Source organism: Mustela lutreola, chromosome 15, assembly GCF_030435805.1.
Source record: "Mustela lutreola isolate mMusLut2 chromosome 15, mMusLut2.pri, whole genome shotgun sequence".
Classification (NCBI taxonomy): Eukaryota; Metazoa; Chordata; class Mammalia; order Carnivora; family Mustelidae; genus Mustela; species Mustela lutreola.
The window spans coordinates 5,983,352-5,997,505 of NC_081304.1; the positions used below are offsets into that span (position 1 = coordinate 5,983,352).

The window sequence follows — 14,154 nt, forward strand, 5'->3', positions numbered from 1 at the left end:
CACCGGGGGCCGGGACCTCCCGTGGCCACCCCCACCCCACCCCCGCGCCCCTCCGCAGGCCCAGCCAGCGCTCCAGTCCAGCTTTATTGACCGCCGCCTACGCCTCCGCCTCTGGGTGCTGCTTGAGCGTCACCGAGGCGCCGCTGCTGACCATGACCGCGGGGTAGAGCGGCTCCAGGAAGGAGACGAGGAAGCGGTAGAGCAGGCTCACGCCGCCCGCCACGCAGTAGAAGGAGAGGCAGCCGGCGCCGCAGTCGAGCGCCACGCCGAGCGTGCGGTGGTAGCCGCCGTGCAGCACCGTCTGCGTGTTGTTGTGCCACACGGAGAACTTGAGCGAGTCCCACTCCAGGCACCACGAGTAGGGGTTGCGGCCCAGCAGGTAGACGATGTTGCGGCGCGGGCGGCTGCCGAGCGGGGGGCTGCGGCGGTAGGTGAGGCCCAGGCACACCCACGAGTTGGACACGTCGGCCTCCCAGTAGTGGCGGCCCTCGGACAGGCCGCGCGAGCACAGCACCTGCGGCCACTGCTTGAAGCCGGGAAAGGGGCCGCCCGTGGCGAAGGGCTCCAGGAGGATGCCCAGGTTCAGCACCGAGTGGGTCTCCTTGAACAGAAACAGCTCCTCGCTGGCCGTCGTGGGGTCAAAGTTCAGGTTGCAGTAACCTGCGGGAGGAGACAGGGAAGCGAGATGGGGTGAGCGGCCCCAGGGACCGAGGACCTGAGACTGGACGGGATTGAGGGAAGGTCAAGGACCTGCAGTTGCAGGCTGAGTCCTTCTGAGGTCTCCAGTCGCCAGTGGGAGGTCAGGGCAACCAGGGCTGGCATCTCTCTGGAGCCCTGGTCTGAAAGCAGGGGGGGCTGGGGAAGTCGAGGTCCCCGCAGGGTGGGAGTGGGGCTGCTCCTTTCTTCCCCACCCCATTGTGGACGCCACTGCGGAGGACTCACACTTGAGAAGTGTTTTCCTGTCCACAGCTGGGGGCAGCACCTCGTAGGAGTTCATCTTAATGCCTGGAGGGGGGATGGAGGGGCTTTGCTGAGGACACTCTTACAGCCCAGCGTTCTTCCAGAGAGAGGCGTGGGCTTCCAGCAGGCTGCGTCACCTGGGGGAAGGCACACAGGGGCAGGCAGGGCTCTCTGCGAGTGCCTGGAACCCCAAACACTGCCCAGTGGGGCGGTCCCGCCCCCAGAACGCGGGTGAGTGTCCGGTGGCCCCGGGCTGCCCGGTACTGACCCTTCAGGAGGAGCTGATTGATGAAGCTGAGGCCCAGGTCCATCAGCCGAGTCCGGAGCTCCTCCAGGGTCTCTGGCAACTGGAGGAAGGTCTGCTTCTCCTCACAGTTGGTTCCCATCAGGGGTTCCACGCAGGCAGGGAAGTGCTTCAGCCTAGGGAACTCCTGAAGGCAGGGAGCGGCCCCCAGGGCCACCTGTGAACCAGCGCCCAGGCCGATGCCAGGAGCTCCCACTTATGCTAGGGGCTCCGTGGTCCCCGGAACCATAAGGCAGGTGAAGAAATGGCTTATTTTCCAACCTGGGCATCTCTCTCCCTCCCTGCTGGTCATGAGGTCTTAGATGAGGGCTTGGCCAAAAGCATGGCCACTGTGGCCTCGTGCATTAAGCAAAGTGTATTAGAAAACAATGGGAAGAGGATTTCTTTTGAGCTTTTAATTGCTTAGGGAAAAACCTTGCCATATGTTTCCTGGTGTATGTGTGTGTTGAGGGAGGCCGCTGCTGTGTGAGGGAGGCTCACTGCTGGACACAGTGAGCAACAGCTCTAGAAGTTAGAAATCTGCTCCCAGGCGCGTGATCCCAGCTGAAGAGAGGGGGTCAGTGCTGAGTCCGGAGTCTGGGGAGCCCTGGGCCACACGCATAGACAAGGTTGCTGTCACCCAGACCTCTGCTTAGTGACTCTGCCTGCTACCCTCCTGTAGCAGCAATGGGCTGGGGACCAGGCCAGGGCTGGGGAAGGAAAAGGGATTTCAGGCCAGGCTATCTGGATTATTCTGGACTTGCTTGCTTTCCTGACCTGGGGGAGTCTGGAGAAACGTACACCGTGGCAGGTACTCGGAATCCCAGGGTCCACTCCCTTCTGTTCCAGGGAAATGAAGGCAGGAAGGTTAGGGTAAGGCTGAGGGCCCCAGGTGGAGGAAGAAGCCAGATGGGTTGGTGTAAGCTCGGGACTGATGGCCTGGGATGGGGAGCCTCCTGAAGGCCGGAGAATGGACAAAGAGAGGCTGCCCCAAAGGTGGACCACTTAATCCTAGGTCTGGGCAGATCCGGGGCATCTGCAGGTGGCGAGGAGGAGGGAGCAGAGGCTGTGTCAGGGCCTGGGGGCGGGTGGGGGGCTCACCTGCAGAAACTGCTGGTCGCTCCTGTTGGCGAGCAGGGTGCGGAGCCAGATGCTGTCCCCCTCCAGCTTCAGGAGCCTGTTGTGGCTCTGCTGGATAGAGCTGCCCAGCTTCCCCAGAGCCGCTGCCTCCTCTTTCTCCACAAAATCCAAGATCTTCATCTGCAGTTTTTTGACGTCCTGGATGATCTCTGAGAAGCATGTGTTCACCTCCTCACGAGTTGTCTGGATCAGTTTCTGCAGGGGGGTGGGGTGGACGGAGTGTCGAGAGGTATCTAGGAGCTGGAGCCGGGTACCCTGAGTGTTCTGGCCCGGAGCCTGCCTCGGTGTCTTGTTGCTGACAGCTGGGCTCCACGACCTCCACTCCAAGCCCTGAGAGGGCCCTTGAGCCCGATGCAGGGCACTGCCGGGAAGCCCCGGCCTGGGAGAGAGGGTGGGCCAGGCTTACCGAGAGAAAGGCCACCTGCCCCCTGTGCTTCTGGCTGTCAGAGTTGATGATCAGCATCTGATTTTCCACATTGGCCTGGACTTTCCGAACCTCCACCTGGGAGCGAGAGGGAGGAGGAGAGGGCCCCTGATTCCAGGAAGTGGCCTCGGAGAAGCCCTTCCACAAGCCCAGAGGAGACATACCTCTTACATTCGGAAGATGCCTGCACGAGAGAGAGAGAAAGACCAGCGCTGAAGGGACGGTGGCCCAGGGTTTACCCTCTGCTCGTGGTCTCTGACTCCCAGGTTCTCTGCCCTAACAGTGATGACCACGGGGTTTCAGGTCATAGAAAGGGGCTGTTGAGTGCGCAGTGGCTTGAGAGGTGGCAGTGGGTCGAGGAGGAACATAGCGGATACGGAGCCCTGGAGATAACTCGCTGGGCTGGCGCTGCCTGGCCCCGCCAACGCGCACTGTGTCCCATGTCTCTCTACAGAGAAGCCTTCCGTCTCTACCTGTTCCAGCAATCGACACATTGTTGTTTACAGCAGACGAAGAACTGTGCGGGTCCAAGTGCCTGTCTGTGAGCTGTTGCTGGCGCACCCCCAGATAAGCAGCTCAAGCCAGACTCTAAGTCAACACGCTGCTGACCAAGTCTCGCTATGGAAAAAGTGCCAGCTGAGCTCAACAGGGTGGTGAATGGGTTTCCACCCCGGCCTGAGCCTCTGGCCGTGGGCCATTGTCGTTCCCGTTCCCGGTGGCTATGTGGGGAGAGCACTCTCACCGAACACACATGGTAGAATGTCTGAAATATGTGTTCCCCTCGAAAAACCAGGGCAGATATATGTAACAAGAGTTGAAAGTAGAGAAAAGGAGGGAATTCGCTCCACCTGACATGACATGTTTTCTCTCCAGCTTTCCTTTTGCTGTGCAAGAAAAAAATGAACCCTAGAACTCGTACATACAACTTGGGACCCTTGTTCATCGAACTTGCCAGCCCTTTCTCATGTCCTTGCGCGCCCGCACCCATGGCTGTCACTTGGATGGTCTCATAACTACCCTCCATGGACAGGTGTGCCCCCGGCTTATGAAAGGCTTTCACACTCTGGGGCTCCTGGGTGGCTCAGTCATTAAGCATCTGCCTTTGGCTCAGGTCATTATCCCGGGGTCATGGGATCGAGCCCCGCATCAGGCTCCCTGCTCAGCGGGAAGCCTGCTTCTCCCTCTCCCGCTCCCCCTGCTTGTGTTCCCTCTCTCGCTGTGTTTCTCCGTCAAATAAATAAAATCTTTTTTTTTTTTTTAAGATTGTATTTATTTATTTGAGAGAGAGCGTGAGAGGAGAGAGGTCAGTGGGAGAAGCAGACTTCCTGCCAAGCAGGGAGCCTGATGTGGGACTCGATCCTAGGACTCCAGGATCATGACCCGAGTCGAAGGCAGTCGCCTAACCAAATGAGCCACACAGGTGCCCCAAAATATTAAAAAAAAAAAAAAAAAAGACTCACGCTGGGTCAGTGTGGGCCGGTGGGCAGCAAGGCCCTGGTTCCTCCCCTCCCGCCTTACCTCCTTGTGGGCGCGCTCCTCCTCCAGGGGGATGGTGTCGTGGTTTTTGTGCTCCTCCAGCAGGCAGGCCCCGCACACACAGCAGCCTTCCGTGCGGCAGTACAGCTGCCGTAGCTGGCGGTGCTTGCGGCACAGGCGGCTCTTGAGGTCCCACACGGGCTCCAGCAGCGAGTGGTCCTGGAACGCCTGGTCTTCGAAGTGGCTGCGCAGGTGCTTCTCGCACAGGGAGGCCACGCACTGCAGACAGGACTTGACCGACTTGAGCTTCTGTGGAGCACAGAAGTCGCAGGGCACGTCCTGGGGCCCCGCCAGGACCCGAGAGGATCCCAAGGTGTGGCCCTTGGCCTGGGTGAAGCAGGTCACCATCTCCTCCAGGACGACGTTCTTGCAGAGGCGCGGTCTGGAGGGGAAGCTCTCCCGGCACTGGGGGCAGTAGAGTGTCTCGCCCTCGGTGGCCTGGTGGTCCCAGAAGCCTTGGAGGCAGGTCATGCAGAAGTTGTGCCCGCAGGCGGTGGTGACCGGGTTGCGGAACACCTCCAGGCAAATGGGACAGAGGACTTGGTCCTCGAAGGGGCCGAGACTGCTGTTACTCATTAGGAGCTGGGTTTGGGGAAGTCTTGAGGTCTGGGAAGGGGGCTGCAGGACTGGGTTGCGGTCCTGGGCTGGCCCTGAGAAGACAGAGGAGAACCATGAAGAAGCCACAGCAGGAGTTGAGGGGCCTCTGAGGGCCAGTCCTTTCCATAGAAGCAGCTGTCTCCCCATGGGGTACAGAGACTGTGTCATCAGTCAGCCAACATGGGAGGCATAACATGGGGCTTGTGTTCTCCATGTCCCAGCCCTAACTCCTGCAACAGATCTTGGTCAAGCAAGCGGATGGCAGAAAGAAGTCACATCAATGTAAGGGAAAGTGGACACAAGTACTTACGTGAAACCTTCTGCATGTCAGGGAGGGCTAGAGGCTTGGCGGCCCTGTGATGGGAGAGAAAAGAACCCCTGGGCGTTCAGGTGCAGGGGCCTTGCCCTGGTCTCACTTCACTAGCTGTCGGGAGGGTCCCCATCCGTCCCACGCGCCCCACCCCAGTCCTCTCCATGTCTTGGGATCCGATGGCTGCCTTCTCACCTTTCCCTTTGGCTGCTGTTTTGTGATCTCCCTATCAAGTTGGCCCCCCCCTTCTCGAAAATTGCCAGCTTTGTTCCTTGACATCACAATTCAAGTGTGACCAGCCCCAGCATTCTGCTTGTGATGTCAGCGGGGCGAAAGGTGTGCCACCAGATTTGCTCTGCCTCTCCGTGGGTGACGCTTCCCTCCGGAGCCTTCGCCCCAGGAGGTGGAGTCCCTGCGGCACCTGGGGACGCTCACGTTGGACCTAAGGGACTCACATTACCAACCAGCGAGGAAAACGGGTTCTAAGTGGCAGTAGGATCTCAGACAACTCCTTCAATCTCTCTGGCCTGTCGTTCTTTTCTTGTGAATCCAGAGGGTTGTTATAGGGGATGATATTTCAAGGCTCCTTCTTGGTCTAAAGCTGAATGATCAGCAGCATCTGATTGGCAATCCAAAAGACTGTTGCTTCCACTCTGGTTCTGATCCCCAGAGGAAAAAAAGGGATGAGCAAAGTGGAAGAGAGATTCTCATTGCTATATAATTGTTCTTTTTTTTTTTTTTAAGATTGTATTTATTTGACAGACAGAGGTCACAAGCAGGCAGAGAGAGGAGGAAGCAGGCTGAGCAGAAAGTCCGATGTGCGGCTAGATCCAAGGACCCTGGGACCATGACCCGAGCCGAAGGCAGAGGCTTTAACCTACTGAGCCACCCAGGTGCCCCCACATAATTGCTTTTTATTAGTTTAATCTTTCCCATTCTCCCCCCATTCAACAGGATAAATGCCCTGAAAAGCTTGCAATATATCACTGTCTTGCTCCCTATACATTAGCGCGGCCGTGTTTGTTGTGCAGAAATGGTAAGCAGAACGCATCCCTTACTCATTTCCCCATCTCAGAGGAAAAGTGTTCAAATTTCTCCATGAAGTACGATGTTTGCTCTCTGTTTATTGTAGATATCTGTATCAGATTACATAGACTCCTTTTCCTTCCTGCTTTGTCAAGAGTTTTTTTTTTTTTAAATCTGGAATGGATATTGACGTTTATCTAATTCTTCTTCTGCATCTTTCGAAATGATCATAAGCATTGCCTCTTTTATTCTGCGAATGTGGCGATTCTGTATTTACTGATTTACCGACCTTGCATTCTGGAATGAACTCTACTTGGTCATAATGTTATGCTTTTTATATATGCTGGATTCAATCTGTTAATATCGTCTTAGAGTTTTTACATCTGTGTTCATGAATGAAATTGGCCTGGGATTTTCCTTTTGTGTTAATGTCCTTGTCAAGTTTTGGTATTAAGGTATGTCGGCTTTATAAAATGAGTTCAGAAGTGTTCTTTACCACTTACTTGGAAGAGTAAGATTGGTGTTATTTCTTCCTTAAATGTTTGGCAGTATTCAGTGGTGAAGTCACCTAGGCCCTGAGTGTTTTTTGTGGAAGGGTTATTCTTTTTTTTTTTTTTTTTTTTAAGATTTTATTTATTTATTTGACAGATCGCAGGTAGGCAGAAAGAGAAGGAGGAAGCAGGCTCCCTGCGGAGCAGAGAGCCAGATGTGGAGCTCGATCCCAGGACCCTGGGATCATGACCTGAGCTGAAGGCAGATGCTTAACTGACTGTGATACCCAGATACCAGCCACGCTAAAGTATTATTTTTATCTCTTTTTAGATAATGCAGACCCTTAGAATACTCATTTATTTTAATTAATTAATTAATTTTAAATATTTTATTTATCCATTTGACTGAGAGAGAGAATGAGAGAGAGAGTGCAAAAGCAGGGGGAGTGGCAGAGGAAGAGGGAGAAGCAGGCTCCTCCCCACTGAGCAGGGAGCCAGACTGAGGCTTGATCCCAGAACCCTGGGGTCATGACCCAAGCTGAAGGCAGACACTTAACTGACTGAGCCACCCAGATACATCTATTTATTTATTTATTTATTTATGTGTGTGTGTGTGTGTGTGAGAGAGAGAGAGAGAGAGAGAACAGGAGCAGAGGGAGGGGTATGGGGGGAGGATAAGCAGACTCTGTACTGAGGGCAGAGCCTGACTCAGGGCTGGATTGCTGGACCTTGAGATCATGACCTAACTGAGCCTCCGTTTTTTGATTTGTTTTTTAAGATTTTATTTATTTATATGACACAGAGAGAGACAGCCAGAGAGGGAACACAGGAGGAACGGGAGAGGGAGAAGCAGACTCCCTGCAGAGCAGGAAACCCAATGCGGGGCTCCATCCCAGGACCCTGGGATCATGACCTGAGCCGAAGGCAGACGCCCAACGACTGAGCCACCCAGGTGCCCCTGAGCCACCTTTTTTCCAAATTGAGTTTTGGGAATGATAAAGTCCCAAACTTTTTTATTTTTTATTTTTTATTTAAGATTTCATTTATTTATTTGACAGAGACACAGCGAGAGAGGGAACACAGCAGAGGGAGTGGGAGAGGGAGAAGCAGGCTTCCTGCTGAGCAGGGAGCCTGACTTGGGGCTCAATCCCATGATCTTGGGATCATGAGCCGAAGGCAGACAGTTAACAACTGAGCCACCTAGGTGCCCCAAGCTTTTAATTTTTTAAAAGTAGTGGTCTACACACAATATAGGTCTCAAACTCACAATTTTGGGATCGAGAATCACATTCTCTTCTGACTGGGCCAGCCAGTCAGCCCCTGAAGAACACCTTTTAATATTTCCTTTAGTACAAGTTCTGCAGGTCACAAATACTCTCATGTTTTGGTTGTCAAAGATGCCTTTATATCATCTTCAATATTGAAGTATATTTTTGCTGGGTACAGAATTCTAGGTTGGCAGCTATTTTCTTTAACCTTAGGAGATTTAATTCCACTGTTCTGGTTTATATTTTTCCATTGAGAAGTTGGCTGTGAGTCTTATTGTCACTCTTTTGGAACTAACGTTCCTCTCTGCTTCTGGTGGCTTTTAAGATTTTCTCCATATTGGGGCATCTGGGTGGCTCAGTGGGTTAAAGCCTCTGCTTTCGACTCAGGTCATAATCCCAGGGTTCTGGGATCGAGCCCTGCATCGGGCTTTCTGCTCAGCGGGGAGCCTGCTTCCCCCCCTCTCTCTTCCTGCCTCTCTGTCTACTTGTGAGCTCTCTCTGTCAAATAAATAAATAAAATCTTAAAAAAATTTTTTTTCCATATTTGCTTTCATCAGTTTTATTATAATATGTGTGCTTTTATTTCTCCTACTTAGGATTTGTAGTGATTCTTTTTTTTTTTTTTAATTTTATTTATCTGAAGGAGAGCAAGAGAGAGCGAGTGTACAAGCAGGAGGAGCAGTAGAGGGAGGGAGAAGAAGGATCCCCACTGAGCAGGGAGCCTGATGCAGGGTTGGATCCCAGGACCCTGGGATCATGACCTGAGCCAAAGACAGACACTTAACTGACTAGCCCCCCCCAGCCCCCCACCCACTTTTTTAAAGTGGGCTCCACGCCCAGTGTGGAGCCCAGTGCTGGGCTTGAACTTATGACCCTGAGATCAAGACCTGAGCTGATATCAAGACCTGAGACCTGAGTTGAATGCTTAACCAACTGAGCCACCCAGGCACTCCAGGATTTGGGAGTGATTCTGCTTTCTAAATATTTCAATGGAGCTTGAGTCCAGCTTGGAATTTTCATCCATCTGCTTCTTTCCAGGTTCAGAAGACTCTCCCCAGCCATTAGAGCAGTGGCTTGGTTATTTCCTGCCTGGCTCCAGCAGTTTCCTCTCCCACTCCATGTCCTACAGGCCTTGGTGACTCAACTTTCATCATCAGTGCCTACTGCAGTTCTGGGCATGCAGTGGCTGTAAAGCAAATGGCAGCAGATAAGTGATATCTGCTCTAGCCCCGTGATAGAGGTGACAGACCTGAGCAACACCAGCTGCAGGGGACAGCTGACCATCCTTCTGCCAACCAACTTCCTGTACCTTCTCCAACCTCAGGGTGTAGTTCACGAATCTGTGAAGCCTTCCAGTCCTCCTTTTTCAAATATGTACTTACCGGCTAGCCATCACAATTGAACGAAGTAGGGCATATTTGGAGGATCTTGTACTCTTTGATTTGCCACCTGTGTAGATAGCTCATGTGCACAGTGATCGGAATGAAATGTGAGTAGAAGAAATAGTCTTGCACATAAAGAACGAACGAGGAAAATCTAAGGGAACCTGCTCACAATTTCCTTACAGGAAAGCTAAGACCTACAGTCTGGGGCACCTGGCTGGCTCAGTCAGTAGAGAATGCAACTGTTGATCTCAAGGTCATGAGTTCAAGTCCCACACTGGGCATAGAGCTTGCTTGAAAAAAAAAAAAGCCCTTGGGGTACCTGGGTGGCTCAGTGGGTTAAAGCCTCTGCCTTCGTCTCAGGTCATGATCTCAGGGTCCTGGAATCGAGCCCCGAATTGGGCTCTCTGCTCAGCAGGGAGCCTGCTTCCCTCTCTCTGCCTGCCTCTCTGTCTACTTGTGATTTCTGTCTGTCGAATAAATAAATAAAATCTTTAAAAAAAATAAAAAAAAATTAAAAAGCCTTTTAGGGGCGCCTGGGTGGCTTAGTCGTTGGGTGTCTGCCTTCGACTCAGGTTGTGACCCCAGGGTCTGGGGAGCGAGCCTCACATCGGGCTCCCTGCTCAGGGAAGCCTTCTTCTCCCTCTCTCATTCCCCCTGCTTGTGTTCCCGCTCTTGCTGTCTCTCTGTCAAATAAATAAAATCTTAAAAAGAAAAAAATAATTCCCCTTAAAAGGGGGGAGGGCGCCTGGGTGGGTCAGTTGGCTAAACAACTGACTTTGGCTCAGGTCATGATCTCAGGCTTCTGGGATTGAGCCCTGTGTTGGGCTCCGCACTGAGTGGGGAGTCTGCTTCCCTCTCTGCTTCCCCCGCCCCCATCCCAGCTTGTTCTGGCTCTCTCTCTTTTGCTCAATGTCAAATAAATAAAATCTAAAAACAAAACAAAACACGGGGTGCCTGGGTGGCTCAGTCGTTAAGCATCTGCCTTCAGCTCAGGTCATGATCCCATGGTCCTGGGATTGAGCCCCGCATCGAGCCCCACAGTGGGGTCCCTGCTCAGCTGGAAGCCTGTTTCTCCCTCTGCCTGCTGCTCCACCCACTCGTGCTCTCTCTCTCTCACTGCCAAATAAATAAAATCTTAAAAAGAATACAGTCTTCTTTCCATGTTGTGTTTTGTTAGAAATCATTAACAGAAAAATGACATCAGCTAAAAATACGCATTTAGATATAAGACTTAAATTTTGAGCCATCAAGTTTGTCTTGGGGAAAATAAACCTGGAGGAGGTAAGAGCCACAAAAGAAAGCCCATAAGGGCAAAAGCTACAGCTTGCAAAGGCAAGAACTAGAATTAGAGTTAGATTTCCATCGTAACACTTCATGGGAAACAATGATTTTTTAAAAATATATATATTTTTAAAGATTTTACTTATTTATTTGACAGGGAGAGAGCGAGCGATCACAGCAGGCAGGCAGAGAGGAGGAAGCAGGCTCCCTGGTGAGCAGAGAGCCTGAGGTGTAGGGCTTGATCTCAGGACTCTGAGATCATGACCTGAGCCGAAGGCAGCGGCTTAACCCACTGAGCCACTCAGGCACCCCATGTGGTGTGATTCTTATTACAAATTTAGCTCTGGGCCATCACCTGGGCTTTATGACTGCGTAGGATTCAGCAATAGCCAAAACATCTATCACAAATGCTAACGCTGTGTCCCGCGATCCCCGACTGGAGAATTACCACGCAGGACTCCAGGGTTTTGAAAAATATCCATGGCTTCTTTGGCCGATAACTCTTCTTGAGATCAGGTGCCTAACCATGGGACACACAGTGACCATGTGGCCTGGCCTGCCAATCATGAACTAGGTGTCTGTCGTCTAACCCACCATGCCAGTTTGAATGGTTAATCTGGCCCAGAATAGGTGTCACAGTCTCTCAGATGTGGGAACACTGAGTGTTGACACTAAAGTTTCACGTTGGGGAGAGGGCAAGGTCACCTTTGCGTGGAGTGGCTGTATCGTGTTATGTACAAACATAGAGTTGTTCTTACTGTTTTAGGTACAGGTATGTGTCGAAGCACGTCCACGGATGCCGAGCTACCAGAGGCGGCAGAGCTGGGCTGTTCGGCCTCCCAGCCCCCCGGCCCTCGGGACTCTCCCCGTGCCCCTGGGGCTGAGCCGCTGCCAAGCACAATTTGCCTTTACCAGTTCGTTCCAGGACAGGTGCACCCACGGGGAATGTGAGAGGGAGGGAGCCTGCCAGGCTGGAGGCAAAAAAGAAGGGACGTGCCCTTTCCTGTTACCAGAGAAACCACAGCAGCACAGCTTTGCTCTGGCAGCGACAGCTGGTCCCAGTAGTGTGGTCGTAGAACAAGCCGTCCCGAGCGCCCTGCGAGGGCAGCATCTCCTCCGTGGCAAGAGAGCCCCTCCTGTACACTGTAACAGTCCCAAGTTCCTCCCTTGGCTCCCCTGCCCTGGGAGCAGTAACTGTGTCCCGCAGTCACTAGGTCTGTGACACCAGAGCGTCGCTGAGCCCTTTCCTCTTCTTACCACGTGTTAACAACTGCTGTGGTGTGTCTTCCACCGGACCCTGGGCCGATACAAACGCTTGCCCCCTCTGCTACCTTTGTGCCTACACGTCTCCCTAGCTGTCAGCGCCCTACGGGAGGGGACGCTCTAATGCCTTCTGAGGGTCCCACACCCTGCCCGGTGCCTCAAACGGCCGATGCTTAGCCTGCTGGTTACCTGCCTCACCCCACATCTATTCCTCCTCCTCCACTGTGCAGAGAAAATGGGCACCCGGCCACTTAGGCTTCCGGGAAGCCTTCTTTTCCCTTAAAAATGGTCAGACTCTTCCCCCTCCCAGCTCACTGCTGGGTAGCCCATCTGTCTCCACCTCCTGTTTCTCCCTCTCTCCTGGTCCTGAGGAGGAAGGAGGCCCAACACCCCCTCAGGCGGCTTCAGCAGCAAGAGAAATGAGGACTTTGTAAGAGGCCCTGGTAGTCAAATTCATGTCCTGAAAACAGCTTGAGGATCATCGGGAGTGATGGGAAACCAAGAAGATGCAAAGTTTGTTTCATGTCTTTATTGACAAAAAAAAAAAAAGGTCACAGCATTTCAGACTTTATTCAGATACACAAACAGTAACAAACGGCACCCACGAGTGACAGGCATGGTCCCTCACCTCTGGGTCAAAGGCCACGCTGGAGGGTGTGGGTGTCCCCTGGGCCGACCCACCCCTCCCCCCCAGCATCTCTGTCCCTTCCTCCCCTACACCTCGCTGACACCCCTGAGACCAGTTAAGACTGCAGAAACGAAGTCGCTCTAGAGGAGGTTGGGCCACGCCGCACTGCCAAGAAGCAGGTTCTGAGGGAAAGACAGAAGCGCGCGATGATGGCGTCTCCTGGGAGAAGCCCGGCTGCTTCGTGAGCTGGGCCTGGGCACAGAACGAAGAAGGAAGACACTCCCCACCCGGCAGCCCTGGGCAGCTGGAGAGAATGTGGGTCCCTGGCCACGTGACACCCCCAAACCGATGGCCAGACCTCTCTCCGAGGTCATCAGCCGGACTCTCCCAGGAGGGGGGAGAAGGCTTTCAGGAAAAAATACTGACTCGGTTCATAAAGGGCAGGGGGGGAATACTTTTCCAGAAACCTCAAGAAATGGAATCCTCCCCTGCTTCAGGAGTACTGGAGCAACTGTCATTAGGTTGCCACGAGGAGGGGATCCTCACGAAAGCCAGCCCTGCGGGAGAGCGGCAGGGTCACTGCTGTTGGTTTCTCTGCTGAGGACGGCGCTCAGCGGTCTCTCCGCAGGATCCACTGTGGGACTCTGAGAAGAGAAATGCTCGTTTCGGACGGGCTAGCTCTCCTCTGCCTCCTGGTTCACCTGGCTTCACCCCTTCGAGCAGGCTTGGAAGCATGGGCCGACCCGCAGGGAAAGGCCTTGGGAAAGCAAATCTGACTGGGCTCCAGGCCCCAAATGAAGCTGCTTTCCCTCCTTTGAGTCAAATTTTACTTTTTTGAATTGGCCAAAGAGCGCTTCTTCCAAAGTCCTCTGTCCTATTCTGGTCAGAGGAGCTTTTCCTTGACACATTCAAATCTTATTATTTTTTTTTCCTGAAAGATGACAGGATATGTGTGACCTTTTTCAAGGGTGACTGTTTTACTGTAGGTAGAAGTTCCTGTAACATTTTCTAGCTGTAGGAATCGTGGGCACAAGCCAGAGTTCTGAGGTGCCGATGTCCACAAGCACGCTCCCGTATCAGCAGACACCCCTGGGCGCACATTTCTATCCTGCTCTACACACAGATAAGGTCAAAGCGAGAATCCTGAAGAAGAGTTACGCGATCTGTACATGGGCACCTGTCACAAGCTCAAAAGATATTTGGCACAGCCTGTAAGTCACTTCCAAAAATCGCAGCACCAAAGCCACCTAGGAAGCAGCTGAGCTGTGGAGGGGACAGAACCTCACCTGTGGAGGAAGCCAGGAGCGACTGGCAGGAGGTGGCCGTGACAGATGGAGTGTCCCATGGCACCTTCCCCTTCTCTGGGCCATCTGCCATACCAGGAAAGTCATCTTGGGAAAAACTAGGGATTCTCTGGCCCTTTGCATTCAGTGACTGTTCACCGAGACGATCCAGCTACGAGCTCTGTGGTCCCAGCCTGAAGGAGGGCTTTACTCCCCTCCTCGGTCAAACAAGCATTTGATTCTCCATGACCTGGCTCTCTGAAGAAAGAAGTGATGCTA

The 14,154-nt window shown here is 53.1% G+C and overlaps 1 protein-coding gene across 1 annotated transcript; it reads right to left on the reverse strand.

Annotated features, from left to right (window-relative positions):
- Positions 1-71: 71 nt before the first annotated feature.
- On the reverse strand, positions 72-13,969 carry LOC131816686 (E3 ubiquitin/ISG15 ligase TRIM25-like). The gene is made up of 9 exons (XM_059149621.1): positions 13,879-13,969; positions 5,446-5,521; positions 5,251-5,294; positions 4,326-4,993; positions 2,790-2,885; positions 2,345-2,578; positions 1,229-1,391; positions 943-1,005; positions 72-660 (listed from the first exon to the last, which is right to left on the reverse strand). The coding sequence occupies exons 1-9, from the start codon at positions 13,967-13,969 to the stop codon at positions 98-100; spliced, it is 1,998 nt and encodes a 665-aa protein (XP_059005604.1). The 3' UTR covers positions 72-97.
- Positions 13,970-14,154: the final 185 nt, after the last annotated feature.

Excerpts from the sequence above, each read along its gene's own strand:
- LOC131816686 (XM_059149621.1), bottom strand. The coding sequence starts at position 13,969 with ATGGCAGATGGCCCAGAGAAGGGGAAGGTGCCATGGGACACTCCATCT. Across the intron at positions 5,295-5,445 it reads AACAGCAGCCAAAGGGAAAG|GGCCGCCAAGCCTCTAGCCC; the intron begins GTGAGAAGGCAG and ends CTCCCATCACAG. Across the intron at positions 2,579-2,789 it reads GGCAGGTGGCCTTTCTCTCG|AAACTGATCCAGACAACTCG; the intron begins GTAAGCCTGGCC and ends ACCCCCCTGCAG.